This window comes from Penicillium rubens, assembly GCF_028828025.1.
Source record: "Penicillium rubens strain IBT 27055 chromosome Unknown utg000002l_segment0_segment0, whole genome shotgun sequence".
Classification (NCBI taxonomy): Eukaryota; Fungi; Ascomycota; class Eurotiomycetes; order Eurotiales; family Aspergillaceae; genus Penicillium; species Penicillium rubens.
The window spans coordinates 2590518-2612862 of record NW_026890600.1 but is presented as its reverse complement, the minus strand read 5'-3'; the positions used below and the strand labels follow the sequence as shown (position 1 = coordinate 2612862).

Genomic DNA, 22345 nt, shown 5'->3' with positions numbered 1-22345 from the left:
AGAGCAACTAGCCATATGTTTCTATAGAGAGATCGGTAGGTGTGGACATATTCTCTCATCCTTCATTGATACATGTATTCTATGAAAATTGTGCCTTCCTCATATAATTGAAATATCCAAGCAATTTGGATTGCTGGATGAACTGAATATAGGTCCGACCAGTTGTACAGAGTAAAAAGCAGCAAGAGGTGAGCACTCAAACAGTTGTTGTGCTGAACTGAACTGAAGTGATTGGAATGGCTTTTATTCTATCTCTCTATATAACTAGTCAGAATACCTAAGTTACCATGCCATTATTCCCAACTATGAAATGATCAACTCATCCAAACCTCGGGCTCCTTCGAGCACGTCCCACGGCTTCTCTATAAAAAATTACCGACAAGATACCCCATGGTTCATCTAGCTCATTTGATAATAGACCTGGTATACTCCGTGGAATCAAACCAAGCCAGTCGACAGCGCAGTTGGGTATGCAATGGATCGTCGATCATGTGGAAAGAGTCACGTCGCCAAGGAGACCACAATCCGGTACAAATGTTGAGACTTTGGCATCAAGGGCTTGATTATATCTGTGTACATGGTATGGTCAGAGACAGAATAACCTCTATGTATACATATGTATATAGAGAGAGAGAGAGAGAGAGAGAAGACATGATATTGCTACGTAAATACAGACCTGGCCAAGTTGATCCTTAGAACTCAACCCATCTTCCCCTCCTCTTCTTGATCCTCTGCATACTACCTAGGTACCACCTAGATAACTATTTCTATGCTTCAGTAAGCCAAGATATTGTTATAACATATCTGTTGACGCCAGTGTCTTGATTTCCCGATTTCACGGGGTCCCAAGACAAGTCTATTGACTTGGCTGAACCCCCAGCCGCCTACGTCTACTGCGTCGCAACCAAATTGCGACCGCCCCCTCCCCTTCAAAACTTGTCTTCACCAACAATTCCTCAAATGATGAAGCATAGCACGACCTCATTTTAACGCCAATTCCCTATTTTTCACCTCCTGTCCCTCGAATTCCGTCAAGATTCGCCTCGAACCTGCGGTCGCATTACGAGTGCCGTCCCCCGCTAGCATCCCACGGACCCTGATCGCAGTGCTTCAGACGAACACGGACCCCGAATCCATTTGTTGGCCCAACAAGAGGGTTTATCCAAAATGGATCCTGGGTGGCAGCCTTACCAAGATCCTTTGATGGGCCACCCCGCGCAGTTCAATACTGCGTTGGCATCTCATCCCCAGCAACTTGCCTCGAAATACGGTCAGCCACCACAGTCACAGCCGCCCGTTGGATACACGTACGAGACTTTCCAGACCCCCGGCACGACATCCAAAGCCCCTTCGGCCGGCTCAAATTCCAAAACGGTCTCCATGGCTTCCTCCCCCACCGCCACGCCACGTACTCGGGATTATGTCACCGATGCGGATACCACCATGGAGGACGCTGACCCGTACAACCGGGCGAAGTACCCCTCGAGGCCAAACCACAATCGCGCTTCGTCACAATTCTTGAATCAAGCAGAGGAATCATCGGCTGCCCGCAGATACTCTCCGGGGAATGTCCTTTCGCCGCCGATGTCGTATCCCACTAGTCCTGGCAAGTCCCAAGGCTCCTATGGATTTCCGTCTGCACCCCAGGGTGCTTCTCGCCGGTCCCCTGCGAGACCAGAATATGCATCGCCACCACAAGGATATCAATCGCCGCCATGTGAGTTCGAGCTCAGTCACTTGTTCCGCCATGCCCTGTTTGTTAACATCTCGACAGCCACCCGGCCCCCTAGACTCCCTCCCCTTCAATCCGGCGACCTCAGCCCAAACCAGTACTACCCGCCATCCGCATCTTCACACATGAGTCCGGGCTTTGGTCCAGGGTCACGATCTCCGCGATCTGGCTCGCTACCATCTCAGGCCCCTCCAGTGCCCGGTCGCGGTCCAGTTCCCAAGTTTCAAAAGATCCAGTCTGTGCAAGAACTGAAGCCGCGCATGAATGTACAGCCCGCATATCGGCGCGCTAATCCAGAGGGCGGATTCATCAGCGTGAGTGCTCACCAGGTCTCAGCCTGTCGTCGCTTTGACTAACCTGTTCAGCCGCTTCAATCGCTGACAACCCACCTCCCGGCAACCTACCGCATATGCAACCCTGGCTTCAACTACGAGTCCTCGAGAAACCCGCGACGAGTATTGACCAAACCCAGCAAAGGAACCAAGAATGATGGGTATGACAATGAGGACAGCGATTATATCCTTTACGTCAACGATATCCTTGGAAGCGAGGAAGCCGGTCACAAGTATGCCCCCGATTCCCCCTGGATAGCCGACTCTCGGGCTGACAATGCTTTCTCCTCCCGATCTAGAAATCGGTACCTGATTCTCGATGTTCTAGGTCAAGGTACCTTCGGCCAAGTCGTGAAATGCCAGAACTTGAAAACGGGTGAAGTAGTGGCTGTCAAAGTCATCAAGAACAAGACTGCCTACTTCAACCAGAGTATGATGGAAGTTTCTGTGTTGGATCTGGTATGATATAGCCTCCAATCCTTATTATCCGAATGCTCGCTGACTCCCCGCAGCTCAACAGCAAGTATGACAAGAATGACGACCATCACCTGCTTCGTCTCAAGGACACATTCATCCACCGTCAGCATTTGTGTCTTGCATTCGAATTGCTCAGCGTTAATCTTTATGAGCTGATCAAACAAAACCAATTCCGTGGATTGAGCACTACCCTTGTCCGGGTATTTGCCCAACAACTGCTGAATGCCTTGAGCTTGTTGAACAAAGCGCATCTGATTCACTGTGATTTGAAGCCGGAGAATATTCTTCTGAAAAAGTCAGTATCGCCCGTTACCTTTCAGGGTCGTTTTCTAACTGTTCCCAGCCTCGAGAGCCCAATCATCAAGGTCATTGACTTCGGTTCTGCTTGCGATGAACGCCAGACTGTCTACACCTACATCCAATCTCGATTTTACCGATCCCCAGAAGTGCTATTAGGCCTGCCGTACGTACTTTGGTCTGATCTGCTTTGTTCCTTGTTAATCCTTTTCCTAGTTACTCATCTGCCATTGACATGTGGTCTCTTGGGTGTATCGTGGTGGAGCTCTTCCTGGGTCTACCTCTGTTCCCTGGCTCTTCGGAGTACAATCAAATCTGTCGGATCGTTGAGATGCTGGGTATCCCACCGACCTGGATGTTGGAGATGGGCAAGCAGTCGGGAGAGTTCTTCGAAAAGACACAGGACGAGTTCGGAAGAAAGACGTACCGCCTCAAGAGCCTGGAGCAGTATTCCCGAGAACACAACACGAAGGAACAACCGAGCAAGAAGTATTTCTCAGCCTCAACACTGGAGGAGATCATCCGGAGTTACCCAATGCCTCGGAAAAATATGAAGCAAGCAGAGATTGATCGAGGTAGGCTTTCCTTTTTCCTATGTTCACGCTGGGACTTGGCTAACTATCGCAGAACTGAACAATCGCGTCGCTTTCATCGACTTCGTGCGGGGACTCCTGTCGATCAATCCTCTCGAGCGATGGTCACCCCAACAAGCCAAGCTGCACCCGTTCATCACCCAGCAGAAGTTCACGGGGCCGTTCATGCCACCAATGAACCTTAAGTATTCGACGGCCAATAAGCCGGCTCCGGGGGTTCAACAACAACAGCAAGCCGAGGCCGCTAGCAAACAAAGAGCAGCTCAGGCGGCGCATGCACAAAATGCCTATGCCGTGCAGATGAACCAATTCCATACTCCACCTCAGCCCCAGCCTCAAGCCCCGCCCATGTACAATGGCATGTACCAGCAAGGTGCACCGCCTCCTCCGTACCCTACCCAGCAGCCGCCTGGCTATGGTCATCAAATGGGAATGATGCCAGGCAACCAGGTGCCGGCTCAGAGTCTCTATGCACAGGCGACCACACGAGCAGGCCGTCAACGAGCATCCACCATGGACCCTAACGGAGGAATCCCGACTACCATTCAACGAGTTGCGAGCCACCTGGATCCCAACGCACCGATTAGATTGCAGCCAAGCCCTGCGTATTATCCACCTCCTCCTGACGGGTACGTGGATGCTAATTCCAGTCAACGGCGTCGTGGCAGCCGAGCGGGTAATGGGAATGGGAACCAACGCAATCGGGATTTCATTCGCACCCTCGAAGACGGTGTGCTCAGCGAAGGATACATGGGCCAGAATCAATGGCACTAGGGTACCGGGGCAAAAGGGCATTCCTCATGCCCAGCTTTTCCTACGATTCGGGAGCAGGCATACTCATATATTTGTCCACGGGTCAATGATTCCCAAGACACTGTGTAAGCCTTGCTCAGCTGACCCATTCCTTGCCAGCCAACCTGTTCTCATATGGCCGGCTCTTATAGGTATGAGCCAAGCAAAAGACCCCTTCATGGGTCAACGTGGTCTACAATGGTCTCGGACCGCTGATACACGATCTGTGTTGCTACCTAGCGCTAGATCGATCCGCACGCTTCCTCACCGTGAGCTGTGCCCATCAGTGGCCAAACGTTCGCCACGAGATATCACTCCCCACACCATCATCATCACTATTTCATTGTGTTTCATTACGTTTCTTGCTGTGTTACGATCCCAATTATGTTTCTGCGATTTCTTTAGGCAGTGCTTCGGCATATCTGTGTGCCTTTTATCTCTCTCAGCATAGCCTGGATGGAGTATGAAAGAACGATCTCATCCATTTCTTTATTTTCATCTCCTCGTAACTGCTTCAATTAATTCTGACCTTCTCGGGAATATTGATCTATGTTTTCTCTTGTCGAGGTAAGTTTTTCGGTCGTATGTCATAGCATGTTAATTCTTCCAGGGGGTTCCTCGATTTGTTTTCTGTATACAGTAAATAGTAGAGTCAATAGTGAAATGATGAAAACAAACATGAGTTGATAGCGCAGCTTTCACTCCATGGTTATGTTGTCGGAGATTCCTTTGCTTCCAACCTTGGAAGCGTCTGCCTGATCGGTCAGGTCTTCCTTCCCCGGTAAGAGGCAGTTGCCCAAGTCCAAAGCAATGAGCTGCCTAAATTCCTTGGTGGATATATTCGTACTCCTTCGAAGTCAACAAATAGTTAAAAAGGGTCAAACGAAGCAAGCAGAGGCAAGTCTGAGGCAATAAAAGAAGTATAAAAAAGGCCGTCACTGGTTCTTTGTTATGCGCTATACCTAATTGGGTTTAGTCAGCCCCTCGCTTAAATTTCGTGTGTGGCTCTCAACTGCGGGAACTTCAACTTCGTATCGCCGACGACCTGATTTTTCAGCTTTAGGATCGCCATTTCCTTTTAACGAAACTGCAAACCGCAAACATGGCGTCGCGTTTCTTCTACGGCAGCGGCAGCGACAGCGACAGCTCGTCTGATGAGGAGGAGGAGGTCTACCGTTCCGACTCCGGCAGCGAGGAAGATTCTGACGAGGATGACACCGACTCCGGCTCCAGCACCGACAGCGACGAGGAGGGCGAGGAGGGCCGCACTGGTGCCTCCAAGTTCTTGCACGATGACACCGATAGCGAGGAGAGTGAGGAGGAGGAGAAGGTCACAATCGTCAAGTCCGCTAAGGACAAGCGTCTCGAGGGTCTCGAAAGCACGATCCGCCTCATTGATAACGCTCAGAAGATCAACGACTGGGCTGTTATCGCCACTGGTGAGTCCACACCCTTCCTGGAAGGACTGGAGAGCCAGCAAAATTGGAGGGCCCAAGGAATGGCGTGAACTGACATGATCTCCCACAGAGTTCGACAACCTGAACCGCCAAATGTTGAAGATTACCGGCCCCACCCCCAAGATCTACATCCAGGCCGTCGCCGAGCTCGAAGACTTCACCAACGAGACCGCTACCAAGCAGAAGGCCTCGAACAAGAAGATGAATGCTAGCAACAGCAAGGGCTTCAACGCGGTCAAGCAGAAGATTAAGAAGAACAACAAGGAATACGCCACCCTGGTCGAGAAGTACCGCGCCGATAAGGATGCCTTCATGGCGGATGAGGTCGAGGAAAAGCCCGCCCCTGCTCCTGCTCCCAAGCCCACCAAGGTCGAGAAGATCGAGAACTTCGCTGCTGCCGCCGCCGCTGGCGGTGAGGATGATGGATTCGCTACGGTTGGACGTGGTGGCAAGACTCTCCAGTACACCCCTGAGAGCATCCTTAAGCACCTCCGTGTCATTGTCGAGTCCCGCGGAAAGAAGAACACCGACCGCGCCGACCAGATTCGCACCATGCAGAAGCTCCTCGAGGTTGCCACTACCCCTTACCAACGCATTCGCACCTACATGACCTTGATCTCCACCCGCTTCGATCTTACTGCCACATCCGCCGCCACCTACATGTCAAGTGAGCAATGGCAGGCCGCAAACGAGGAGTACTCTGCTCTCCTTTCCGTGTTGGAAGAGAACCGTCAATTCCTTGTCAGCGAAGTCGCCGACGAGTGGGAGGACGACGAGAAGCAACCTACTGTTGCTGAGGGCGAGACTTTCTTCATTCCCGGTTCCGTTGTATCCCTTGTGGAGCACCTCGATGACAGCCTCACGAAGGGTCTCCGAGAGATTGACCCCCACACCTCAGAGTACATTGAGCGTCTGACGGACGAGCAGGCACTTTACTCCTCGCTTGTTCGCTCGCAGCTTTACGTTGAAAGTCTCAAGGGTGCTGATAAGAACGGCCAGGATAGCATGAACAGGCTGGTTATCAGACGGTTGGAGCATATTTACTTCAAGCCTGCCAATGTTATTGCCATTGTCGAGCAGGCCAAAGACAAGGCAGTTCCCACGAATATCAAGTCAGCAGTTACTGCTACCTATAAGTCTGGGGATATGCAGAGCCTCGTGGCTTCTATCTGCAACTACATGTTCGAACATAGCGATGGCATTCCCCGGGCTCGCGCCATGCTCTGCCAAATTTACTTCCTTGCCCTGCACGACCAATACTACAAGTCTCGTGACTTGATGCTCATGTCTCATCTGACTGAAAACATCGCCACCTTCGATGTCAGCACCCAGATCCTCTTCAACCGCACCCTTGTTCAGATTGGTCTCTGTGCCTTCCGCGCTGGGCTCATCTACGAGGCCCAGAACACCCTTGGTGAGATCTGCGGCAGCGGCCGCCAAAAGGAGCTTCTTGCCCAGGGTATCATCATGCAGCGTTACTCCACTGTCTCGCCCGAGCAGGAGCGTCTGGAGCGCCAGCGTCAGCTGCCCTTCCACATGCACATCAACCTCGAGTTGCTCGAGTGCGTTTACCTCACCAGCAGTGCTTTGCTTGAGGTGCCTTTGATGGCCCAGACCTCTTCCGCCCCCGAGCTGCGTCGCCGCATGATCTCTAAGACCTTCCGTCGCATGTTGGACTACAATGAACGCCAGGTCTTCACCGGTCCCCCCGAGAACACCCGCGACGGTGTTATTGCCGGAGCCAAGGCTCTTGCCGCTGGTGACTGGAAGCTTTCCGCCTCTACCTTTGCCGCGATCAAGATCTGGGACCTCATGCCCCAGCCTGAGTTGATCAAGGCCATGCTGTCCCGCCAGACCCAAGAGGAGGGTCTGCGCACCTACCTCTTCACCTACGCCCCCTACTACGACAGCCTCTCCATCTCTTCCCTGGCCACTATGTTCGAACTCGAGCCCAAGAAGATCGTCTCCATCATCTCCCGCATGATCTCGCACGAAGAGCTCGCCGCCGCTCTCGACCAGGTCAACGACGCCATCATCTTCCGCAAGGGCGTTGAGCTCTCCCGTCTCCAGTCCCAGATTGTCACCCTGGCCGACAAGTCCACCAACCTCCTCGAGTCCAACGAGAAGACCCTCGAGCAGCGCACCCAGGGTATGGCGAATGCCTTCCAGCGTGAACACGGTCCCGGTGCCCGCGGCGGCCGCGGTGGTCGCGGTCGTGGGGGTGGTCGTGGCGGTGCCCGCATTCCCCAGGGCGATCGCCGACCTGGTGGTCAGCAGTTCGGTGGTGGTGCATTGGGCGCAGCGATTAAGGCTTAGATTCTGATGTAATGGCATGTTCTTTCTCTTTTATTTTTCCCCCTTCATGGTTTCTTTTTTCACTCCTGTCATCCCCTTCGTGTTAGTACGACCGTTCCTTTTTTTTAGGTCGGGAAAATTGCCCCGTTTCTGCGCTTTTTTTGTGATTGATCTACATGATATTCACGTATGGAAACGACCGAGAAAGAATCAAGGTGCATACTGGTTAGAAATTGACGGATTACGGATTAGGTCTTCGTTCTGGTGTAGGTGCTTGTAGAGATTTTTTGTACTATAGGAAGTACATATGTATCCAATGCATACATGATAATCTCATCGGTAAGTGTGTCCTAAAGTCCACCTCAATTGATGAGGAGATATGTGTTGAAAATATTGTCTGATATTTCAGCCTGAGATGCTTTCCTTTCCATTCATGTCGAGAACATCGGAGGTAAAACAAGTTCACAGTCCTGGGGCATATGGATCCCCAAGTTAATTCACATTATCAGCATCTCTCTAGCTTGAAATAACCTTGGAAGCCAACCGTACCTTCGAACGTACAAGTGGGCTGCTGGTTGACATGGGCCCCGGGTCCAGCTTCTTTGTTACTGGTTATTTCACGCTATCACACTACGAACATCTGAAAATGATGCTTTAGATCAGGACAAAGAAGTGATTGCCAGAGATGAAGACTCCAAGATTCCGAATTCGTCACTATTGGCCCAGTTCGTAAGCCCAAGCGAGTTTGGACGATGTCGCTCTATTCGAGCCATTGCACAGACAAATGAATGATATCCTTCCATGGCTGGTCAAAGCATCAGAGATTGGAGCGTGCAAGTCTTTCGCATCTCTGAAGTTGACGAGCGAGAAGCTCAAACACACTACGCTACACCAGATTGGAACTACGCCCATGGTCATTTATTGCGCTTCCAATGTTTACTTATTCCCCTCGTATGCTTTGGCAAATACGCCCTGTCCTTTGACATCTTCTTTGATTCGCCCCTTCCGTTCCGGATAGGACTTATTGGTACGGAGTACATTGAGATGAAACAAAGAACGTTGAAGCAACACCATGGGCTGGCTTCCGAGAGAACGCATTTGAACCTCGAGTCATTTCCATTGATGAGCTGCACGCCCTGGATCGAGTTACTCCCTCGGCCTCTTTGTTGTCTAGCACATGGGCTTCTTGGAAATCCAAAAATAGCACCTTTGAAATGGCACCATCTACACAAGCACGCAGAGCTCATCTTCCTCTACTCCACAGGTCATTTTTCAATCCATCGTGTTCTTTGTCCCGGCCTAATTCAATTTACCAGGATATCTACTACAAATATGTTCATGTATATCCCACATTTCAATGCTTCTTATTCATCCCGAGTTGCCAGGCCCTGTCCTGTCGTCCCACAAAGCTCATCTCCTGTTTCTCCAAGATGCCTCCTCGTCGTAGCACGAAGCGGGCGTACTCAGAGCCCCCTGTGGACGAGGTATCTATCAAGAAGCGCAAACAGACCGATGGTAAAAGGGAGGTTTCTCCTTCTCCTTCCTCCTCTGATTTTTCACCAGACGAAGGTGAAGGTCATTCGCCCCTCGCCCCGGAGGACCCCAACTATGTTGACTACAGTGCTATGTCTCAAGGAGACCAGCATGAGGGGTCTTCACTCCCCACGAGACAACAGCGATGGAAACACAATGGGGACGAACCAATTACCGATCCAACGCTTGTTCCAGAAGGCTGGAAAGCCAACGAGCTAGATCTCGACGTCAACGACATCGATAGTCAAATTGAGAGATGTGTGGAGAGAATCAGTGATGGAATTTTGCCTGACTTCTTCAAATTCAGACTGTCGCAGTACGAGAGAAGAAGAGCTGCTCGCGATGAAATGGTCCATTCTGAACCAGCCGGTCTCAGCTGGGACATCGTTCGACGCTTGAATCATTTGAAAGAGATCGAGGCCCATCTTAATACCAATAGGGACCCAGATAACCAGCTTCCCAATGTCAAAGCTCTCACCAAAGCTTACAGGGAAGGAAATTTAGGGTGGTCGAGAGGATTGGTCAGCTACTGGTCGAATGGCGTGCAGCTCAATGAGCCCCAGAAGTTTGACGCGGAATTCCATAAGAACCTGGCTAAGCAGTACGATACCACTAAAGCGTGGTGGGTGGAAGGTGTAAGTTGATCATCACCACTAAAACATTATCCTTGGTTCTGACTTGACATATCATATATAGCTCCTACCTCCAGGTCATGGCAATCTAGGAGCCCTTCATTCCTTTCCTTCGCACACCTCCTATCACTCGGTTAAGGTATAGTGTCTATATTGATCTCTCGACTTGTTATTTCTTCTTTCTGACGTTCGGTTGTTTCCTATATAGTTCCCGGTGGATATCTCGGTTGATAGTCAACGTAATGGCCTTGGTGGCATCAACATGTTGACGCTTCATGATACTGGTGCCGATATAATGGGGATACCTCAATGTTATATAGACCAACTGGAGGCGATGGGTCTCCCCGTTTATGTCCAGGGCTATAACATCATGACTATCCCTGGTGGATGGTCATGTCACAAGATTGTGGAGATTGACGTCCGTCTGACTGACGCCAACGGTGCGCCTTTGTCTCATTGGACGAGAGTACAGGCCTGTGTTATGAAATCTCTACCAGGTGATACATTTGGAATGACTCTTTCAGGGCCTTTCCTGCGGTTTGTGCTCTACACTGCGACATGTCCAGACGGACAGGGACTCCTCTATGTTTGTGATCATAAGAAAGATCTAAGGAAGTTGCCGGCTCTGCCAAACGATTTCGTGCCAAGGGGACCGCCACATCTGCCTACCGCTCCTCCAGCTCCCGGGGGTGGACAACCACCTGAGTCTCTAATGCGGCAGGTGAACGCCGCAAATCTACCCGCAGTGCTGGCACCCATACTTCCACTTCCACCAAAGGCACCAAAGGCACCAGCGAAGAGAGGGAGAAAAAAGACGGGCAAGGGAGTGGGCCCTTAGTGTCGAGTGTTTGGATACCTGTCAACTGGACTGTTCACTTTTTATTTGCGTTATTGTTAGATTCCGTGTGGTTCCTTCGCTCTTTTGGCTTCCATATAAGACATGTTTGGATTTTTGGATTTTGATTTGATTTTGATTTTTGTCTTTCGTCATACTTTCGTTATATATCTGCTCCAATTGACATATTCAAATCTCGCCCCCGATTTCCAGAACTCCATCAAACCCCCCTTGAACGTCGTTGAAATGCAGGCTTTGTCGACGAAAGTCCTTTACAAGGCTCTGGAGTACATGTGGCACTCACTTTCTCGAACTAACAAATTACACAGCCTTGTAGTCAAGCCGCCTTCGCCGCCTTGGGAGGGTACTTCTTCCCATCCTTCTCAACTTGAGGAGTGCAGGAGCACCAGTCGCCTTCGGGAACTGAGTCCATCACCGAAGGGATATGGTTTCCACAACCCCACCAGGTGACCTTGTCTGTAATCATTAGTTGGTATTCTGTGAAACACAGATAGTGGAAACTCACTGCAGGTCGAGCAGGTAGCCTTCATACACATGATGAGATCGGATGTGATATATATTGGGTTTAAAGGGAATATCAAGTAGAGAAGTCGGAAGATTTGGGCTTTTTATATTCTTTTCCCTCCGATATTAGTCATAGCCGTCATGGCCGCGGGGGCCCGGGGAAGCCCTGAAGTCGCCGATGTCTAAAGCCCGAATCCCCGACGTTTCTAGGGAGATTTGATTGGAGTTTATATGTAGATCAGGAGTTCTGAAATACATAGGTTTCTACATAAGACATAAGAGTAGAAGCCGAAGTAGTAAATGCGTGAAAATCTGCTTAGTGGGGTTATCGCGGGGAACACTTGCGTTGCAACTTCAACTATTTCAACTATTTCCACTTCTAAACACTTCTCAACTATGACCGTCATTGCTGTGGCTGGTGGAACTGGTGGAGTGGGCAAAACTATTGTTGAAAAATTGCTCGACTCTAAATTTGATATTGTCGTTTTGTCTCGCAGTGTACGCAAAGTAGAGATATTTTCATGACCAAGTAACTGACCTCCTCAGGTGAAACAGGATTTTGCCTCGCAGAATATTCAAAATGTGCAGATCAACTACGACGATATTCCCTCAATGGCACGTGTGCTGGAGCGGCACAACATCCACACCATTATATCTGCTATTGGTCTAGTTTCCGACGAGACGAGTCAGTCTCAGTTGAACTTGATCGAAGCTGCAGAGAAGTCAGCATCAACGAAAAGATTTATTCCCAGTGAATACTCATTCGTCCAAACCACCGAGTAGGTCAGCTTCAGCCGTATGCCATTCCATGCTAATTATTTAACCTTGCAAGATTACTTCCGATTGACCCCAGCATTCAATACTGGCTTGATGCGGCAGATCGTCTCAAGGCTAGTGCCTTGCAATACACCAGGGTAATCCCTGGTTTCTTTATGGACTACTGGGGAATGCCCCATGTCCAAACTCACCTGCAGCCGTTCACCTTTGGTATTGATATACCCAGTGGCACGGCGGCGATCCCAGGAGATGGGAACAACGTGATCTGTATGACATACACATATGATATGGCTGTTTACCTGGTCAAAGCCCTTGACCTCGATGATTGGCCTGAATTCAGCGTAATCGTTGGGGATGAAGTTACCTACAACCAGCTTCTCGCCATGGCAGAAGAATTCACCGGTACGCATATCTGATGCCCTTATCTGAGATATACTCGCAGCCTAACAATAATTTCCGAAACAGGCAAGAAATTCAAGGTAACTTACGATAATCCGGAACAAATCAAGACTGGTAATGTTACCGTCCCTCCTCAGCCAGAGGGAACGGAATGCTCATCGGACGAACTCAAAGAGGTGACTGCGTTGGTGAGCAGACTCACGGTCAATAATGTCTTTCAATTGCCCGGTGATCGTCTCAATACTCGGTTCCCAGAGGTGAAGCCAATTACAATGAGACAATTCTTACACGATGCTTGGAACAGAAACAGTGCATAGAGATATCAATGCCAGCAAGCTTCAAATTTTTGATTCAATGAATGACCGTCTGTAATAACAGCGCAAACAAAGTCACAACTCAAAAACCAAACTCTCATTACTTCCATCAAGCAATCTGGGGATCCAAGACTTCGGCGATGCCAGGCATTTCACTTTTTTTCTGAATTATAATGCCGGCACTCCAGCCACCAGGCTGATCACTTTAGCAGACAGGCCCAGGACGCTCGACTCCAATACAGACCTGTCGGCCTGGAATCAGGTTCGAGCACCATGGGTTGATATCGTTGTTCCAGCACAGTAGCTGGCTCATGGTGAACTTGTTCTGGTTCCGCGCAATGATGTCCCAGCAGGTGTCACCGTTACTGACAGTGTAGAACTCGTTACCTGATTCTGGATCAGCCTAGCTCGAGATAGCGGGGATTTACTTTAGCTCAACTCACAATATTGGGTCAGCTGCCAGCTTTGGACGGTACCGTCGACGGCGGCAGATGTGCCAAGGGAAGCAATTCCCAGGATGCAGAGGAGAGATCGGATACCGATGGCAACCATTGTGGGCTTTTGAGACGCGCTTGGACTTGTTGGTTATATGAGTAGAGCTTGCAATGATGCTGAAGGCTGTTGCTGATGGAAAGAGTAAGGCTTGAAAGGGATGGTCTGTTGCTTTTATATGCGGGAGTTACTGGACCCCGATATACCAAAGGTCAAATGTTTTGAGTGATATTTTGCCTTGTCGGACAAGTTCATACGATTTCGGGAAGCAACCTACCTACAAAACGACCGGGTAAAGGCATATGATCCAGCCACAGGTTGCATTGATGTTTTGTTACTGCAACCATGTCTACTCCTTGGCAATGGGGCTTTTGAAACAATGTGAACAGCAACATCGCCACAAGCTCGAAATCAGCCAATGGATTCAAAAGGTAGGTCTTCGCCGTGGCTTCGTTTCTTCTCATTGATCAATATATGTCTCAGCTTGACCGATAGAAGTCCCCTTCTGTTGTACGGTTACATCTTCTTGGATATAGTTTATAAATAGAGAGTAACCTCGGTCAAGGAGGCCCAGTTTGTCATGCACGCAATAGTGTGACAATGACCTAGACCACAACCATTCACGGGAGGTAGAGTAAAGGTAGCGCAAACAGACATCTAAGACATAGCTGAATTGTGCAACAAGTTTTCGATGGCTGTGGCGGTCAATAAGCAATCATTCTGTAAACAATCTATTTAGGCTTGATTATGGTTCGCGGCTATATGCTGTGGCAAGATTGGGTTGTTATACAGAGTAACATCCTGTTGCATCGCCATGGCTTTAAGTAAATAAGTCTTGGCATAGCAGCTTGTATGATAGTTCAGTGAACAGGTCCAAACTATGGAAAAACTCGCGAGCTCGAACTACTCGAACTATTGCTGATACACAAAGATGAAAGTACATTGACGGAACCTATGCCAGGGGAGTACAAGGTGTACAGCATCACCTAATTTGAATCAAAATGATTCATATCAAGCGATCGATGGTTTGATAAGTGCTAAGAGATTATTACTATTTTAATCTGATCTAACACAGAATGTTAGCATGACTTCTGCTCTAGTTCTTTGGTTTACCTACCATAGCACTGCTTTCATTCAGGGAAAATCTACAAATAGGCTCACAAAAAGGCTAATCATGAAAAGGAGGTCTAGATCTGCGACTAAAACAAAGATATGTCCTTCGCTATGCTGACCGATTTAGAAAGTTCGAAAGTGTAAGTCTTCCAGAAAGCCAAGATGGATGTTCTTGGCCACATCTTCGGCAGACCGGTATTTCCTCCCCGATGGATATACCGCGGTGAGTACATATGATGAGAAGCTTCGATCACGCAATTTATGGGGATCTCAGGTATAATCCGGAGCTGACTATCGAGGGGGAAATGTTGAATCCGATGTTAACTAGTTACTATGGTTATACATCATTCTGGCCTGAGGCATATACAGTGACTCAGCATTGATGCCTTAAAGCCTCAACATCTGAACACCTGAATCTCAACGGGAAACGTTGTCTTAGCCTACCATTCTTAATCATGATGATTGGAGCCGCGTAGGGATTGAAATTTTGAAAAAACAGTTCTGGTGTTACTATACTGTTTTGTATCATGGATGGGAACACCAGCGACGTTGTACGCCTTGCCAAGGTATCGACTGGCCCCCAGATGGGCCCCACGGCCCCTATACTGAGGGAGCCACTGTAATTGGACGCTGACCTGCATATGCTCCAGAGGCATGCAGTATATGCAGACGGAAGAAGGTCAAATGTGATGGGACTAGGCCGGTCTGTGTCCTCTGCAGGACATTCGACCTACCCTGCAAGTACGAGGACACAGTGCGGCGCAAGAAAAAGCACAACCGGTATGTTCTGTTTGACTTGTTGGGACTTTTAGATTAACGCAGATTCCCTCCGTCACAGCGAGGAACATTATCACGAGCTGGAACAGCGCATTCAGTCTCTACAAGATGAACTGAATGAAGCACATGCGTCCAAGCGACGGCGAGTGCCCAGTGACGAGGACACAGGCCTAGAGCATGTTCAACCTTCAGAAGTATCCGATTCAGAGTTACCATCTCTGAGAAATGTCTCTGCTCAAATGTCTTTCGAGGCCGAGGCCGATCGAGGCGATGGCGACGGAGGGTCATATACCCTTAAAACTCTGAAGGGCGCAATGCGATTTTTTTGGTGAGTATTGGCTCGCTGACTATCGTTCCTCAACGGTCGCACACGAATGGGTGGGCTGATTTTACCGACTACGCCTAGGTGCATCCTCCCATTTTTCGATCGTTTCCCCTGAGGGTGTCTGCTGGCTTGAAAGCAAGGCGGGTAATAATGTGTGGCGCCATGTCGCTCAGAAAAATGGCAGTCGATGGAGGCTCGCTGATTTTGGTATCCTCGAGCTCTTCGAGATGATTTCCAAAGCAGATGCTCATCCTAGATCTTTTTCATGAATACTTCAATACTTTCAACAAGGCCCTGCCGCTCTTCGGACCCGAAAGTTTCATGGGAATGGTCAGCAGACACTTCTCATGGCATCCCGACGAAAGTCCTTCATGGTGGGCTGCATTCAATATTCACGTCCCGAGACCGAATCAGATATTACTATGATTAATGGGGTCGCCAGCTTTATATCGAAAGTCGCATCCCAAGAACAAGATACATACCTGGACTATGTATTGGCGTGGTGCTCTGAGTTCGAGAGAGCAGCCAGGGAAGAGTTACATCGGGCCAGGAATCCCAAGCCAGTCTCCGCGAGTGGTATTCAGCCAGTTGCCATTCGTCCGCAAGGGCAAATGTTGCCACATCATGACTACTTGCACCCGAACTCTTTCCCGGATTTTTTCCAATCCTCCCCATCCGACTGAAAATGATGGCAGCAATATTCAGCTCGAACACGATGCCCAGAGATCAAGGTTTCTATACTACAGGGCCACTACCGTTGCCCGCTCCTCTTTCTTGGAACTGGCCAGACATGCTAGCAGGCGTCTCTCCGGCGTATGATTTTGGGGTGTATGATTTAGCTGAAAGCACTGGGGAACTGTGAATTTGAGCATTATTATTATGGAGTTCTATCGTATGTACTAATATGACAACTCGGGAAGCCTCCTTGCAACATGGTCATGCCAGGTGATGTTTTGGTCGTGATGGCAATTTGGAACAGGAGCATTTCTCCAAATAGGACTTGCGTCCTCGTCATCTAGTCTGGCCACGGGCCTCAGCATATCCATCCGTCCCCATGGGCTATCTTCAAAGCTCATCATAAATGGGGAGTCTTGTGCAAGATATTCCGGGAAAACTCGTTTCCACCCATCGATCACCTGAATCATAATTTCCGAGACGAACTGATCCGGAGACGAGTGCGCGAATTTGAACGTATCGAAAGTTTTTTGTACCACCTCAACGGGATAGAGACCAACTTCGGGGTCTACCAGAATCGCGTCCCCTGCCACAAACGAGCTTACAACGTGATATGAGCCTCCTTTCTGAGCCCTGTCCCGGATGGCCAACATTGTCGCGAGGGCACCTACAACGCCAGTAGTCATGTCAGAGACTGGCAATGGTGGAAGAACACTCGTCCCTTCATCGAATCCAAGCGACCGACCCATCACGTATGAAGCACCCGATGCGGCATCCCCGATCTGCTGCCAGCCAGGTCTCTCGGCGAATGGTCCAGATGGACCGTAGCAGTTTTCGTCGACGTAGACAATGCCCTTGTTTCTTCTGGCTGCCACATCCAGCATGCTTTGCAGACCGAGTCCCTTCCGATCTAGCGACCCATACCGGAAGCCCTGGACAAACACGTCTGCGTCGCCCACCAGCTCCTTGAGCCGGGCCATTTCCTCCGCCTTTCCAATATCCAGATCAATCGTGCGTTTTCCAGCGTTGAGCGTTAATTGGAGGACCTGTTGGGCCTGTCAGTATTTGGTTTCAAGACAAAGGGGCAAAATCCATTTCACTAACATTCAAATCTGCCAGTCTACTGCAGTTGACACGGATGACATCTGCACCAAACGATGCGAGGATTACCCCAACAGTGGGACCGGCGATAATCCGCACCATCTCCACCACCTTGATCCCAGCCAGAGGCCGACGATCAGGGAGCTGACTTAATGGGACCGACGGCGTCGATTGCGCATACTATTCACGCGTATAATTCACGAGAGGATATTCCGCAAGCCGCTTTCCCATCTCAGTCTTTCTCCAGCCCTCGGGTGAGTAACAGATGCTCCCACATAATCCATGTCTCAGGTTATGCATCTCAAGTTCATCAGGACCCCATTTCTGCACATGTTCCCGAATATACGCATATCCCTCCTGAAAAGATTTCAACGGCACATCCATATCAATCCCCATCGAGCAGAGTGTCTTGCTTGCATCGAGCGACCCGTGAAGTTGATACCACACCCCGGAGTCCTTGGTGGGATACAGTGCAGTTGCTCGACCAGCCAATGGACCGATCCCGAACCCCTTCTCAAAGTCCCTGTCGAAGATGTTAGGAAGTTCGCGGGCCCGTGCAAGAGTTGAGATGTCCTTGCCATTCACGAATGCCGTGAATGTCGATGCAAGCCAAATTCCAGCATGGTCTGTGTTTACAGTCACGCTCGCTTCCTTGGCTGGCTTGCCATCCCGTAGCTCAAGAAGCTCGTTTCCGACTAGCCCACACATGGCGTGCAGAGCCGCTGTCACGACGGGGGACTTCATCGGACCGGGGACCATAGGGTCCGGCCTGCCTTCGAAGTTGACAGTGTCCCACAGTGCAGTGTCTTTTGTGAAACCCGGTGTTCGCGACGCCAACAGCACAAAGATTCGACGGGCATCTTGGGGTATAGGGAGAACGGACTTGTCGATGTAGGTTCCGGGTCCGTAGACCTCGTTTCCGGGAATAGTCTCGTGCATGGGCATTTTGGTTCGAAGACAGACAAAGGAAGAAAGAACAAAGGAACAAAGGAACAAAGGAACAAAGGAAGTGACAATTGCAATTTCTATAATCTTGACGGACCTCTAAATACACGACAGCAACACCCCTCCTTATATGGACATTCGAAGTACTTACATGGGTTCTAAAATGTTCTAAACCTCAAGCTTCAATTCCGGGACCAACACATCATCTCGTATTCCTTTTTAGATAATATCCAAATCTTACCAACATCCAACAATGGTGCAAAGATACTACTGGTCCATAGATCGGGATTGTTCCCAATCGGGCATGGATTGATGTGACTCCCCTCGCAGCCGGCGCTTTCGGGGGCGCCACGGGAAGGAAAAGGCCCACGGGACAATTGTGACAGGGAAAATCAGCCTCAATCAAAGAGAAGGCTTGGATTAGCTTGAATTAAAGCCATCACTCTCATTTGATTGGCTCGATCGGTGAACTTGTTGACACCGATCATCCACAGGGGTTTGTCACTGGGATTTTCCGTGGGGTTTTCTTCTCTGCCTCGGTGTTCTTCTCTCCAACCGAGGGGATTCACGAACTTGGCTTGGAATAACTATGGGAATATAGTAGATATAATAAATATAATACTATAAGGATTTACTTCTAATATTTCGTTATAATCTGCATGAATCTAGTCCAAGACCAACTATTTACCAAATACTCTATGAAAATAAAGAGAACCAACACCCCATGTCTACCAGTCCAAGTGAAAATAGCCGACCAGTCCGAGTCGCCAATTGCTCTGACTATCATGGTATGGAGAACATTTAGATTAAAAAACCAACAGTGCTAATGTACAAAGGTAATCCTGCATATGAGATGTATCGCCAAGCCACTCTAGGAGATGTCAGACTTTATCACGGGTGATTACCTGGCGGGTACAAGAATCCAACCTCAACCTCGGGATCTTCCCTAATGCCACTCACTGGACTTGGTTGCGGTCTTATATGAGCGTTGAAAGAATGCTCGAGATGCTCGTTGATGAGATGTCTGGGATGAGTCGTTCTTGGTTGAGAGAGTGGAATTCCCGTACGTTCATGCTGTTCACTTCATGATCTATGGGATTCCTGGTTCGGGGTGTTAGCAGCTCGAGTCGACTGGATGGGTTTGGCAATGGATTCGGGGATTATATCCGTGACAAGGTTGTTGAGGTTCCAGTGGAAATTTTGGATTGAATTTTCATTTATATCGCCAGACGTATTATGGGACGTAGTTATCAGTGAGACGCAGAAACCGGACCATGAAGTCTGTTGACACATGCTGAGTATGCTTCATATTCTTGCAATGAACAGGATACACACCACATGAAACATTGAACATGTAAAATCATCCCGTTCAAGAGACTGCCAGAACAGCGACAGCCCAAGGATCCATGCTAATTGAATAATTTCCTTGCCCATTGAAGATACTGGTGGTGACGGTTTGGATTTGTACGTTGTAAGGTGTGTCACCCTGGTACTTGGGACCAGCAAGCATCTCCAGTTTACCAGTTTTGGTTCCTGGTATACTCACTTTGACAGTCTGCTGTTCGGGACCGTAGTTCGCCAGTTTCAAGTAGTATTGTGAGCCTGTCTTCGAAGCCACCCAGTAGACAGGTCCAAATCCTGTTGATGAGTGAACCGGAAGAATGGTGTCACCCTTGTTGGATGCGAACATCTTTTGCACAAAATATGAAACCGTTGGTGTGATAGAGTCGGGAGCCGAATCAAACCCGTAAAGTGTGGGCTAGAAGTAAGAACAGCATTGTCAGCTATATCCCCAATGTTGCTTTAACAGATTCTCGGATAGATATCCTTACGGTCCAATTGTCGAAACCAAAGTGCTGTATCAAAGGCGCATAAGTCGCCATCTTGACAATATCGCTGTTGCGCTCCATTCCAATCATGTACACGGCCTCACTACAGCTGCCCTGCATATATGGCCACGATACTCCTCTCTCTGCTGTAGTATTGCGACATCCGAACTCACCAACCATTACTGATTGGTTCCGCGGCTGGTTATCAAACTGGTCGAACAATTTGACAAAATCGTCTGGTGCTCGGTACAGATGCAGGTCGATGATGACATCTTTGGGAAGCGGAGATGGCAAACACGAATAGTTCCCATGGGAAGCAATAATTGTGATATGCGGGTACTTGTCGTGGATGGCCTTGTATAATTGATTAAAACGGTCCGGATAGGTTTCACAGCCGCCGGTGAGGTCGTCCTCGTTGCCGATTTCAATAAGGTCGACCTTCCATGGATCTTTCCGACCGTTCTGGGCTCGGAGTTTGCCATAATGTGTCGAGGGGTCGCCAAAGAGATATTCCATCTCATTCATGGTATCCTCGACGAAGGGCTCGAGGTCCGGCCCGGAGAGAATGTCCCCATAGGACTTGCCAGACCACACAGCCAGTAGTGGCGCCATGTTCATGTCTTCGCACCACCACAAATACTCGTCCAGGCCGAGGGCATCTGTATTGGGGTAGAACCAGTCGCTCTCTCTTCCTGGGCGCTCGACCACGGGTCCAATCGTGGTGTTCCATTTCCAGCGAGAATCAACCTGTAAGCCTTCGATGTTGTTCCCGCCTGGAAACCGGAGAAATGCTGGATTGACCTCGTCTAGAAATGTTGCAATATCATCTCGTAAGCCATTCTCTCTTCCTTTGAAGGTGGGAGGAAACAACTGGATTAAGCCAAAGTTCAAAGAGCTACCAGCAACTTTCGATCCATCGAATGTCAAATGCCACTCATTATCCCCTTTCGGTGTATAAGTCGTGTTGAACCTGGTTTTGAATTCCGTGAATTTTGAATCCGTACTCTTCACAGTCAAGTTGTGGTCAGCGTACACCGAACCGCTATGCGACCCAACAAGCTGCAGATTGATAGTCCCCGAGTAGTTACCCATCATCCAGAAGGAACAGTTGTATGTGGCGCCTGTGACTGGAATTCCGTTGTAACCGGTGTTGGCAAAGCCAACATAGTTTGTTACCCCGTCCGGTACTTCAACATTGAGCGAAGACGTAATTGCTTTGCTGACGGGCTTTGAGGTATCCTGGAAGATATTCACATCTCCCACCGGAGCGTAGGCAGTCAACCCGAGACTAGTTCCTTGGAATCCATTGTTCTGCAGCACTTGTCCGTGGATTCCACCATCGCCTTGAAATATTTTAGTCAAGTTCGTGATCACTTAGTGCAAGTTCCCTACCAGAACGGTCCATTTCCTAACAATATCGAAGGTTAGCGACACAGTTGGTTGCACATAGAGCTAACTTGTTACTCACCTCGAACATAACTCCATAGAGAAGCGGACTAGACTCATTCCCTCCTTCCCTTGCGACTGTCAGGCTGACTGGGACAGTTGAGCTATTCCTTTCGGTCGAGCTATTCCCCCCAGCCAGCACGCTTGTTAGACATGTAGCCAAAGCAATAGATGTCGCGAGACCGGCGCATTTCACAGAGTCAGACTTCATGACTAGTCCGAATCCAAAGAAAAGATATGTGTAGCAAGAATTTGCAGGGGAACGAAGAGAGTTGCTAAAAAGCCATGATCAGGAAAGTTAAGGTTTTCGAAAAAGCACTGCCCCTGTCTTAGACGGAGTAATCTGTACGACTGTGGGGTTTGATTCGTTCGTCTTGGACCTGGCCTGAAAGCTGTTCTCTATAGAGGCATCATGGACACTGAAATGGTGGCCGCATGCGTGTCTGAGAACACTTGGGTCTACCGACATGGCGACATGTAGGGAGACGTGCGTCCCATCAAGACGAGCATCTTTTGGACGTTTGATCTTGCGCTTAAATTTCACGTGTGCCTCAATCTTGCTTTCCTCCTACACCATGCGTTGAGTATTGGTGTCCATTGTGCATGACAGTTGAGGGAAGTCATGACGTCGGATACTCCCGAGGTGGGATTG

General features: G+C 49.3%; 9 protein-coding genes across 9 annotated transcripts; 5 read left to right on the top strand and 4 right to left on the bottom strand.

Annotated features, from left to right (window-relative positions):
• Positions 1-1167: 1167 nt before the first annotated feature.
• Positions 1168-4205, top strand: N7525_003467 (putative protein kinase Yak1; the record flags this gene model as incomplete). Its single annotated transcript, XM_061212717.1, has 7 exons — positions 1168-1717; positions 1775-2046; positions 2098-2523; positions 2577-2836; positions 2885-3004; positions 3055-3413; positions 3466-4205. The coding sequence occupies 7 exons, from the start codon at positions 1168-1170 to the stop codon at positions 4203-4205; spliced, it is 2727 nt and encodes a 908-aa protein (XP_061069738.1).
• A 1120-nt stretch (positions 4206-5325) lies between these two features.
• nip1 (translation initiation factor eIF3 core subunit c) lies at positions 5326-7996 on the top strand (the record flags this gene model as incomplete). The annotated part of the gene is made up of 2 exons (XM_002559090.2): positions 5326-5662; positions 5751-7996. 2 exons carry the CDS (start codon positions 5326-5328, stop codon positions 7994-7996), a joined length of 2583 nt encoding a protein of 860 aa, XP_002559136.1.
• A 1409-nt stretch (positions 7997-9405) lies between these two features.
• On the top strand, positions 9406-10978 carry N7525_003465 (uncharacterized protein; the record flags this gene model as incomplete). Its single annotated transcript, XM_061212716.1, has 3 exons — positions 9406-10143; positions 10205-10279; positions 10349-10978. The coding sequence occupies 3 exons, from the start codon at positions 9406-9408 to the stop codon at positions 10976-10978; spliced, it is 1443 nt and encodes a 480-aa protein (XP_061069737.1).
• Positions 10979-11312: 334 nt separating this feature from the next.
• N7525_003464 (uncharacterized protein) lies at positions 11313-11532 on the bottom strand (the record flags this gene model as incomplete). The annotated part of the gene is made up of 2 exons (XM_002559092.1): positions 11313-11452; positions 11502-11532. 2 exons carry the CDS (start codon positions 11530-11532, stop codon positions 11313-11315), a joined length of 171 nt encoding a protein of 56 aa, XP_002559138.1.
• Positions 11533-11896: 364 nt separating this feature from the next.
• Positions 11897-12993, top strand: N7525_003463 (uncharacterized protein; the record flags this gene model as incomplete). Its single annotated transcript, XM_002559093.1, has 4 exons — positions 11897-11998; positions 12047-12279; positions 12333-12679; positions 12743-12993. The coding sequence occupies 4 exons, from the start codon at positions 11897-11899 to the stop codon at positions 12991-12993; spliced, it is 933 nt and encodes a 310-aa protein (XP_002559139.1).
• Positions 12994-13195: 202 nt separating this feature from the next.
• On the bottom strand, positions 13196-13542 carry N7525_003462 (LysM peptidoglycan-binding domain-containing protein; the record flags this gene model as incomplete). The annotated part of the gene is made up of 2 exons (XM_002559094.1): positions 13196-13377; positions 13434-13542. The coding sequence occupies 2 exons, from the start codon at positions 13540-13542 to the stop codon at positions 13196-13198; spliced, it is 291 nt and encodes a 96-aa protein (XP_002559140.1).
• Positions 13543-15122: 1580 nt separating this feature from the next.
• N7525_003461 (uncharacterized protein) lies at positions 15123-15704 on the top strand (the record flags this gene model as incomplete). The annotated part of the gene is made up of 3 exons (XM_061212715.1): positions 15123-15214; positions 15316-15375; positions 15434-15704. The coding sequence occupies 3 exons, from the start codon at positions 15123-15125 to the stop codon at positions 15702-15704; spliced, it is 423 nt and encodes a 140-aa protein (XP_061069736.1).
• Positions 15705-16596: 892 nt separating this feature from the next.
• Positions 16597-18418, bottom strand: N7525_003460 (uncharacterized protein; the record flags this gene model as incomplete). Its single annotated transcript, XM_061212714.1, has 3 exons — positions 16597-17418; positions 17477-17653; positions 17675-18418. The coding sequence occupies 3 exons, from the start codon at positions 18416-18418 to the stop codon at positions 16597-16599; spliced, it is 1743 nt and encodes a 580-aa protein (XP_061069735.1).
• Positions 18419-19787: 1369 nt separating this feature from the next.
• N7525_003459 (alpha-L-arabinofuranosidase A) lies at positions 19788-21904 on the bottom strand (the record flags this gene model as incomplete). Its single annotated transcript, XM_061212713.1, has 4 exons — positions 19788-20177; positions 20251-21590; positions 21640-21655; positions 21716-21904. The coding sequence occupies 4 exons, from the start codon at positions 21902-21904 to the stop codon at positions 19788-19790; spliced, it is 1935 nt and encodes a 644-aa protein (XP_061069734.1).
• Between the last annotated feature and the right edge of the window lie 441 nt (positions 21905-22345).